This window comes from Notothenia coriiceps, unplaced genomic scaffold, assembly GCF_000735185.1.
Source record: "Notothenia coriiceps isolate Sejong01 unplaced genomic scaffold, NC01 NC01_scaffold00001015, whole genome shotgun sequence".
Taxonomy (NCBI): domain Eukaryota; kingdom Metazoa; phylum Chordata; class Actinopteri; order Perciformes; family Nototheniidae; genus Notothenia; species Notothenia coriiceps.
Window position 1 is genome coordinate 1 of NW_011333716.1, and position 10,322 is coordinate 10,322.

At 42.8% G+C, this 10,322-nt stretch overlaps 2 protein-coding genes across 2 annotated transcripts; one reads left to right on the forward strand and one right to left on the reverse strand.

The window, feature by feature from the left end:
- The first annotated feature begins 492 nt into the window (after nt 1–492).
- tp53rk (TP53 regulating kinase) lies at nt 493–4,425 on the forward strand. Its single transcript, XM_010786183.1, has 4 exons — nt 493–763; nt 1,649–2,971; nt 3,252–3,590; nt 4,140–4,425. Exons 1-2 carry the CDS (start codon nt 538–540, stop codon nt 2,128–2,130), a joined length of 708 nt encoding a protein of 235 aa, XP_010784485.1. The 5' UTR covers nt 493–537; the 3' UTR covers nt 2,131–2,971; nt 3,252–3,590; nt 4,140–4,425.
- A 2,659-nt stretch (nt 4,426–7,084) lies between these two features.
- Nucleotides 7,085–9,614, reverse strand: LOC104958451 (uncharacterized). The gene is made up of 3 exons (XM_010786195.1): nt 9,472–9,614; nt 8,009–8,338; nt 7,085–7,416 (listed from the first exon to the last, which is right to left on the reverse strand). The coding sequence occupies exons 1-3, from the start codon at nt 9,557–9,559 to the stop codon at nt 7,085–7,087; spliced, it is 750 nt and encodes a 249-aa protein (XP_010784497.1). The 5' UTR covers nt 9,560–9,614.
- Between the last annotated feature and the right edge of the window lie 708 nt (nt 9,615–10,322).

Below are 10,322 nucleotides of genomic sequence, written 5' to 3' on the forward strand. Positions count from 1 at the left end.
AGCCCTGAAATGTTTGCCGAAATGAGATTTGCACCTTCCAAAGTAGGATTCATGCCGTCTCTCTTAATCAGACCAGGTTTTCCCCAGAAGGCTGTCCAATTATACATTCCACCACTGCAGGCAAGCACAGGGGTTGAAGGCCTATTTACTGACATTTGTATCATCTGTTGTAGACCCAAATAAATAAAATAAAATAAGAACTCATTCTACAAAAGATAAACGCCATTCTTAAAATGTAAACGAAAAAAGCGATCTTGAAAATATCCAATAAATGAATAAAACGATTTTTGACCACTTTGTTGTTCAGATATATCACATATTTGTAACTAAATGATACATTAATTGAAACAAAACACAGTATAAACTGAGTTTCTCGTGAGAAAATACATGAAACTCACGAGAGTCACTCAATACTGTGTTTTGTTTTCATTTCTCTCTGTCGTTGAGATGTGTTGATCTGTGGCCGCCAGGGGGAGCCTATGTGAACACAGCAGCAGACAGACAGAGCGTAGAAGAAGAAGAAAACCGGAAGTAAACATGGCCAAGGAGAAGAGCATGGCGGCGATCCCAGAGTTCCTCAGTAAAGCAGAGTTACTTAAACAGGGAGCAGAAGCCAGAGTGTACCGGGCAAGGTTCCTGGGAAGGCCGACTATTGTTAAGGAAAGGTTCCGGAAACAGTACAGACACCCGCTGCTGGACGAGAAGCTGACCCACCGCAGGACGGTGCAGGAGGTCCGCTCCGTGCTGCGGTGCCGCCGAGCAGGCGAGTCCCCCCCACACACTGACACCGTTGAGGGGTCAGTGTCAGACCACTCATTAACATTAAATAAAAGTAGCTTATTCAATTTTCACTGACCTAACTACAATACAGAAGTGAACACCGCTCTCCGTGCTGGGGCTGCATCTCACTGTCTGCCTGTTAGAGAGACTAGTGGGTTGTGTTCCACTATGGAGCTGTGCAGATGTCTTGGAAGAACACAACATGGATATAAAACAAAACTTTATAGTGTATAAAGATTTTTTTGTTATCACCTTTATTAATTTTGGATTTTATAACATTTGAAAAATAGAGATCACAACATCCCAAACTTGAAACTGCAGAATAATAATCCTTCTCTTTTAGAATCAACCATGCAAAATTAAATAACAATAAAGGGATTTATTCACAGCTGAAGTTAGTCCTCTATGTTTGTTTTATTTTTATTTATTTACCAGCTATGTGAATAATTGTTCAGTTTTCCCCCAAAGATGTAAATGTTGGGGCCGCTCTAACCCTGAGACATGACACCTCGACATACAATCCTTGTGTATTGGTCCTGTGTGACATCTGTATTTTTACTGTTATATATTAACAGATTGAAAACTGAAAACACTCATTATTTATTTCATTATTTATATTGTTGTTCTCCTTGTTTTTCAGTAGTAACCCATTTTCTATAGGCACATACAGATTCAGAGGTCAGAAAGTATGTAAAGATGTGCAGACATGTACTTTTTTGGTTTTGATCTGGTTGAAAATAAAGAAATGTAGAATAATGACGTCCTTATGATTTGATGCTAGAAAACACAGGGTCCTTACTATTTGATTTTGAATCTTAAGAGGCCAACGTACACGTTTTAAATAAAACTCTTCGTCTTCTCTCCTCAGGAATATCTGTCCCGGTAGTCTATTTTGTGGACTACACATCCCACAGTATTTTCTTGGAGGAGATTGTGGGCTCCTCGACTGTGCGGGACCACATCGCCTCCTCCCCCCCGTCTGCTCGCTGTGAGGGTCTGGAGCCGCTTGCTGAGAGAGTGGGGCAGGTCCTGGCCAGAATGCACGATGAGGACGTCATCCACGGAGACCTGACCACCTCCAACATGCTGCTGAGATGCGGTCCGGAGGACGGGGTGTCGGAGCTGTTCCTCATCGACTTCGGCCTGAGCTACATCTCCGCTCTGCCCGAGGATAAGGGGGTGGACCTGTACGTGCTGGAGAAAGCCTTTCTCAGTACCCACCCCCACACAGAGGCGCTGTTCCAGAGGCTGCTGAAGAGCTACGCAGCGGCATCCAAGAAGTCCTCAGCGGTCATTAAAAAGCTTGAGGAAGTCCGGTTGAGAGGGAGGAAGAGGTCCATGGTGGGGTGAAGATCCGTTCTGTGTTCAGGGCCTCTGGAGATCATGTTTATACAAATCAGTTATAGTTACAAAGCTTTCATTGTGCAAAAAATATCCAACATAAAATAAAAAAATGTTGTGAATAAATTGTTTTTTTCTTCTCATGGGAGGCAGATATAATAGAAATATGGAGTTCGAAAAAGCATGTTGTTTTGCACCTGTGAAATGTTACATACTGAGTGAGATTTAGCATGATTCATCAGCACCTTCATCCATATTTACTGATACTTTCACATTTAGTACTAATGCTACACAGACCTCAGAGGCTGTTGCTTACAATAAAGTAAGCATTCAGGAATGTAATGCTTATCAGTTCAAAATATGTTATGATGACATTATTTACCTGACTTCAAATCCTTTCTTCTTTTGAACTGGTCATAGGTAGGCTTTATGTGGATCCTAGTTGTAGTTACCTAGCTATCTTTCCCCCTGAAATCACTGAATCAGTGCTGTTACTGAGATATGTTCCTTTTTAAACACTTAATCATACCAGGAATGATATGCAGCTCATTATGCATTTATTTTGCACACAGATAACAGATCTTTGGATTTTGGACATATGCATTTTGAAAGTTTAGATATGTTTTGCTGAAATATTCCCACTAGAATAAGAAGACCAGGGACCTCTATCATTATTGAATGATAACGGCTCTAACAAAAGAAAGAAGAGAGAGAGCAGAGGAGTCCTACTGGGAGAAGAATGAAAGTATGAGTCTGGGCACCATGAGGAGGAGGTGTCAGCCCCAGGTCAGAGTCCAGGAGGAGGTGCATTAGAACAGCACTCCATGATTCATACCTCCTGAAAAACCAGGTGAATGTTTACCGCCCAGCCCTACTGAACATGATCCTCACACAGCTACCACGTGACCCTCAGTCCAGGGAATGTCTTTGAGCTGTGCGAGCACTCTGTACTTCATAATGTTCTGACATCGTCCAAATGCAGCACCTAAAGAATATAAAAGTGATGATTCAAGTAATGCTTATTGTCTGCCACTGTGGAGGTAAGCAGCATTGTTTCAGAAGGAAGCTGTTTCTCTTGTGCAGTTTATTTGACTGTTTTTCTTTTGCAAACTTCACTCTCATGTTTCCAGGCTCCTCATCTGACACCACCCGGCAGCTCAGTGTGTTGGTGGGGGCAGATGTGACTCTGGGCTGCCTGTTTGGTAAGCTGTCCAGGCTGGTGGAGTGGAGCACTCTCACCATTGAGTGGAACGTGGTGGATACACATGCAGAGAAGAGCGTAGTGTACACCTTTGAGGATGGAAGAGCGCATGTGAACAGAGAGGGCTCTGAGGTGGACAGAATGCAGCTGCTACAGAGTGATGCTTCTCTGCAGCTCCACAATGTGACTGTGGGAGATGAAGGGCTGTACTCCTGCAGAATCATCACCCCTGTGGTCTACACAGAGACCACCTCACTGGAAGTGCTGGGTATTTACTCTGTTCTGTGTCACGCACGCTAGCACAACATGTTCTGCTCCTTGAAACACTGTCACAGATCTCCCTCCAAATGTCTCAGATTGCTGTTATGGAGGCTTTGTGCCAACATAATTACCCATACTGCTTTTTATAGCCAATTGTGAAGTTATAAAGTGGGGGGTGGGTGCTATTGAACTTCGGTACTGGAGTAAATTCACAAGCTACCCTGCAGTATACAAAGTCATTCAAACTAGCTGCACCTTTACCAGCTTTGAGAACACTTTCATGATCAATCATTATAAAACATATCATATTATTCAGAAATGGACCAATCTGCACAATCACTACTTTACTTTTAGTACTTTAACTATATTTGATGAGAATACTTTTCTACTTTTACTTGAGTAACATTTGGAATGCAGTACTTTTACTTGTAACAGAGTATTCCTACTCAACTTTTACTCAAGTACAAGATCTGTGTGATGATTCTGTTAAGTTTTGGTTTTGTTGTGTGCTTTTTTTGTGTTTTCTTCTGTCTCCCCCCTCTGTTTTTCACTGCAGGGCTGGTGTGTGACAGGGAGTTGGCTGGCTCCTCCCAGCAGCAGATGAGGCACACCTTTCACTCACCTCTTCAACCTGTTGACATAAAAGCCCGGTCCTCATGCCACTTCCCTGCCAGATCATTCCGTTGTGTTCGACCCTCCTGTGTGTCTCGCCATTCTCCTCGTCCCTGTGATCTCGTCACCTGGATTTTTGTCTCCTGTCCTCTCTGTCTCCATGCCAGCCAGCTTCCTGCCTCCACTGCCGTTACCTGTGCCTTTGCTTAAAATAAACGTTTTGTTTTTGACCATCTCTCTCTCGAAGTCTTTTGCTTTGGGGTCCAATATCTCTAGGCCATAACAATCTGAGTACTTCTCCCACCTCTGCCACCAACTTATTACGTTCTGTTTAATTGATAATATTTTCATTACAATATATCAGCGTGCTTCAAAGTTTCATCCCAGAAAGAGACGTTTTTTATGTTACATTTTAGGGAGTAAGACCCCACCCAAAAATGACAATGTAATGTTTTTGCTCCCGCCCCCAGCGCGGCCTTCAGTGTTGCTCCCAGAGAAGGCAGCAGTGACGGAGGGGGAGGAGAAGACGATACAGTGTGACATCACAGGTTTCTATCCAGAGAAACTGGCCGTGACGTGGCTAATCCTGAATGGCTCCCGCACTGTGCTCGCAGGGTTAAGCCCCCTGTCCCGTGTCTGCACCGAAATTGCCATTCACAATGCAGATGGCACCTTCAGCATCCGCAGTGGCATCACCATGCACTCGTCAGCAGTGAAGGGTGGAGAGATGAGCCTCATGTGCCAGGTGGAGCACAAGACCTACAGCTGGCCGTACAACACGTCTGTCACACTGACTGTTCAGGGTGCTGCTTTTTCTTCTTTCTGTCATTATGTAGACTCTCATTTAACCTTGTTTCCTACTAAAATACACATTTATGATATGTTATATACAGTGGGGCAAAAAAGTATTTAGTCAGCCACCAATTGTGCAAGTTCTCCCACTTAAAAAGATGAGAGAGGCCTGTAATTTTCATCCTAGGTATACCTCAACTATGAGAGACAAAATGAGAAAAAATAATCCAGAAAATCACATTGTCTGATTTTTAAATAATTTATTTGCAAATTATGGTGTAAAATAAGTATTTGGTCAATAACAAAAGTTCATCTCAATACTTTGTTATATACCCTTTGTTGGCAATGACAGAGGTCAAACGTTTTCTGTAAGTCTTCACAAGGTTTTCACACACTGTTGCTGGTATTTTGGCCCATTCCTCCATGCAGATCTCCTCTAGAGCAGTGATGTTTTGGGGCACTGCTCTAGAGGAGATCTGCATGGAGGAATGGGCCAAAATACCAGCAACAGTGTGTGAAAACCTTGTGAAGACTTACAGAAAACGTNAATTTTGGACCATTCCTCTTTACAAAACTGTTTCAGTTCAGCAATATTCTTGGGATGTCTGGTGTGAATCGCTCTCTTGAGGTCATGCCACAGCATCTCAATTGGGTTGAGGTCAGGACTCTGACTGGGCCACTCCAGAAGGCGTATTTTCTTCTGTTGAAGCCATTCTGTTGTTGATTTACTTCTGTGCTTTGGGTCGTTGTCCTGTTGCATCACCCATCTTCTGTTGAGCTTCAATTGGTGGACAGATGGCCTTAAGGTCTCCAGCAAAATGTCTTGATAAACTTGAGAATTCATTTTTCCGTCGATGATGGCAATCTGTCCAGGCCCTGAGGCAGCAAAGCAGCCCCAAACCATGATGCTCCCTCCACCATACTTCACAGTTGGGATGAGGTTTTGATGTTGGTGTGCTGTGCCTTTTTTTCTCCACACATAGCGTTTTGTGTTCCTTCCAAACAACTCAACTTTGGTTTCATCTGTCCACAGAATATTTTGCCAGTAGTGCTGTGGAACATCCAGGTGCTCTTTTGCAAACTTCAAACGTGCAGCAATGTTTTTTCTGGACAGCAGTGGCTTCCTCCGTGGTGACCAACTTATGCAGAAATCCAGGTAATTCCAAAGGGTTCACATACTTTTTCTTGCAACTGTACATAGATTTAACCAGATCATACATTTTGCCCCCTATACCACAATGTAGAAGTCTATAATAGAGCCCTTCGTGCCAAATAGAGTCGAAAGCTTTTTTGAAATCAATGAAACAAGTGAATATCTTACCATGTTTTATTTGGTGTACATGTTTGTTAACTAAAGTGTGAAGGGTATATACATGGTCGGTGGTGCGGTGTTTTGGAAGGAAGCCAATTTGATTTTTACTCAAGATGGATTGTTGGTTAAGGAAATCTTGTATTCTTTTATTTAGAATACTACAGAATAATTTCCCCAGACAGCTGCTGACACAGATGCCACGGTAGTTATTAGGGTCTGATTTGTCTCCACTCTTATGAATGGGGGAGATGAGCCCTTTGCACCAGATGTCAGGAAAACATCCTGACTGCAATACGATATTGAACAGCTTTAACATCGCACCCTGCATCTCTGGGGTGCTGCATCTGAGCATTTCGTTTTTAATGTTGTCTGGGCCACAAGCTTTCCTTGGCCGGAGAGATTGTGTCTGTCTGGTCAATTCTTCCCAAGTCATTGGGAAATCAAGGGGGTTTTGGTTGTCTTTAATAGTTTCTTCTAATGTTTGGAATTTTTCTTTTGTAATACATTGATCTGAATTCATTAGATTTATTGGTATGTCTTTGTACAAACTTACAAACTTTCAAAATCTCTCTCTCTCTCGCTCGCTCTCTCTCTCTCTCTCTCGCTCTCTCTCTCTCTCATGACAACATAGAGTAGAAGTATAAAGTAGTATAAAAGGAAATTACTCGGGTGAAGTACAAGTACCTAAAAAACGTAAGTACAGTACTAGAGTAAATGTAATGAGTTGCTTTCCACCACTGTAGGAAGTCAATAGAAGCTGGTTTGCTCAAACCAACAGTAAGAGGTTAGGTGGAGCTACCTTGAGTGTTGATGTGGTACAGGGCGTCCTTGTACCCCGGAGCAGGGAAGCTGGAGTGGTAGACCCGGCAGCTGTAGACGGCCCTCTCGTCCTCTCTGGCCATGAGCAGCTGGATCTTACTCCACAGGCTGTACAGCTGGGTGTGGTCCGAGAAAGGTCCGAAGTGTGTGACCCCACAGACCGGCTCCCCGTCGTTCCTGGACCACTCCAGGTCCACCTCCTGGGGGTAGAAGTTCTCCAGCCGACAGCAGAGGACCAGGCTCCTCTCCACCTTGGGGATCTGAGGGATGCTGGTGATCTGGAGGAAAGACGGCTCCACTGCAGGGGTGACAGTGTGGTGAGAGGGGGGGCAGCCGTGTCATTCACAGGAGGAGAGAATAAAGCTCAGAACATAACTATCCATCTGTTGAACAATGACTCTGCTTTTGAGGTGAAGGGTTTCCAAGAGAACTAGTTTTGAGGTTTAAGGATAACAGGTGAAAGGATGACCTTAACGGTCCTTAAGCAGTTACACAATTGATCTCACTGGTTCTGATAAATAATATAACGAGGTTATACAAATCCTTATTAAAGGAAATGTGCTTCTATGAATTTTTTGCTAAAAGGATCTTGACTAAGTGAACTTGTCTCGCTGATATATTCTTGCATTATGCACATATTTATGTATACGTTTCCTTCATGATAGCCTGTGACTTCAATTCAAGTCAATCAATTATTTTAAATAACAATGTGTCAAATGACAAACTGAAAACAATGTGAAAGAAGTTGCTCATAGAAGCCACAAACAAAGTCACCAATAAAAAGTAATGTTTGGGATACAGTTACTTAGAAATGATTACAATACTGAATCAAAGTATATCGTAGAAATGCTCCCTAGTTGCTGCTGTTACAGAACGCTCCACCTCCTCACCTTTCACCCGGACTGTGGTCACTCTGGTGATGCTCTGGCCCCTGCACAGCACCTCACACTGGTACTGGGTTCGGTCCTCAGAGACGGTCAGACACACGGTCAGGACGGATGTGTGGTGTTGACAGTCTGACAGCAGACAGGCCTGGTCACTCAGATCCCCCCCGCCCAGCAGAGAGCCCCCCTCTGACAGCTCCTCTGAGCCTGCACTGAGTGTAGACCACCTCACTCTGAGCTCCCGCTGTCCAGCTCCTCTGATGGTGCATCTGAGTTCCGTCTGCACCTGAGCATAAATGATGCTGGGTTTGCTGATCTCAGAAACACTTGGTGGAGCTGAGGAGAGAAATAGGACTGTTGTTGCACAGATAAGACAAAGACAATAAAGGGTTTTCTTTTCATTCTGAAAGTGTGTCGAACTTGGATCATTTATTATAGAGGAGAATAACGCCTCTCCAATCAATAAACCCTCCCCCCACTTTATTCTGATGGCTGCACAGTCACCATCAATGAAATTAAGTTCTTGGAAGAATTATGATGAGAAACGCCCACTTGTATTGTACATCCTGGTTTGTCCTTATATTTGAAATGTAAACATTCAATAAGCTTATCACATGTTTTAAACATAACCTCACTCTGCGAAGTAGCCTTAAGATGAAGGTTATGAAATTAAAAGAATTCTCTCAGAAATATTGTTAGGTAACAAAACATTCTGACAAAAGGGATGAAGAGGATGTAAGTACATCTTCTTTGTGGGCAAATTCCAGTCTGTTTTTCTAGAGAATAACTTAAATCCAGGCAGAAGGTAAATGCCCTCTGGTGTGTTGGACCACTGAAATATTTCAGGAAAATTTGCATTGGAATGAATTTGGGTTTAAATGTCTTCCATCCGTAGCGACTTCAGGAAACCAACAGAAGTCGCTCAGAGGCTGATGTCAGCCGTGCCTTTGTCTGACATGCAACAAAAATGAGTTGCTGAGATCAAAAAATGCATTCAACAAAATGTTGATTTAATTAACAAATTATGAAGTGCAAAAACATGTGGTCCAATTAATCCAGCTATAAAGAATTTGTCGTCAACAAAAAAAAACAGTGACCCTTTTCACCCTCTCTTCCACACACACCTCACACAGGTCAACAGCTGATTATATTGTCCAAGAGTTCCGCCCATACTCATGTGAGCCAACTGATCCAACCCATAATGAATCAGAAAAATAAATATATAATGATATTATAAAGAAAGACCAATACTAAAATGTAAACAATCAAAAACCTTATTAGATTTACAACAGAAATCACCACTCTGTTCCTACTCCATCGACAACCCTTATTGAAGTGAACATAATATGTGCTATAACAATCTCCATAACACCTATTATCCTCACATCCACACTCTCACTTCAAACTCAGGCTAGACTTGTTGAATAGTTTAAAGAGTAAAAATGCACTTTGGTTATACTGAGACATACCCTTACACAGATAGGCGTAGAGAAGCAGAGCTCCTCCGATGGCGGCGCTGACCAGCAGCAGACTGGTGACACTGGTGAGAGCTATCATGGTGACATCACTGTACACAGGCTGGGGTGGAGCTGCAGGGGAAAGGGATGGAGAGATACAGTGGGGGAAAAAAGTATTTAGTCAGCCACCAATTGTGCAAATTCTCCCACTTAAAAAGATGAGAGAGGCCTGTAATTTTCATCCTAGGTACACTTCAACTATGAGAAAAAAAATTCCAGAAAATCACAGTCTGATTTTTAATGAATGAATTGGTAAATTCCTCGGTAAAATACGTATTTGGTCACCTACAAACAAACAAGATTTCTGGCTCTCACGGACCTGTAACTTCTTCTTTAAGAGCCTCCTCTGTCCTCCACTTGTTAACTGTATTAATGGCAACTGTTTGAACTCGTTATCAGTATAAAAGACACCTGTCCACAACCTCAAACAGTCACACTCCAAATTCCACTATGGCCAAGACCAAAGAGCTGTCAAAGGACACCAGAAACAAAAAATTGTAGACCTGCACCAGGCTGGGAAGACTGAATCTGCAATAGGTAAGCAGCTTGGTGTGAAGAAATCAACTGTGGGAGCAATTATTAGAAAATGGAAGACATAGAAGACCACGGATAATCTCCCTCGATCTGGGGCTCCACGCAAGATCTCAGATGAAAACCAAAATAGAACTTTTTGGTAAAAACTCAACTAGACGTGTTTGGAGGAGAAAGAATGCTGAGTTGTATCCAAAGAACACCATACCTACTTTGAAACATGGGGGTGGAAACATCATGCTTTGGGGCTGTTTTTCTGCAAAGGGACCAGG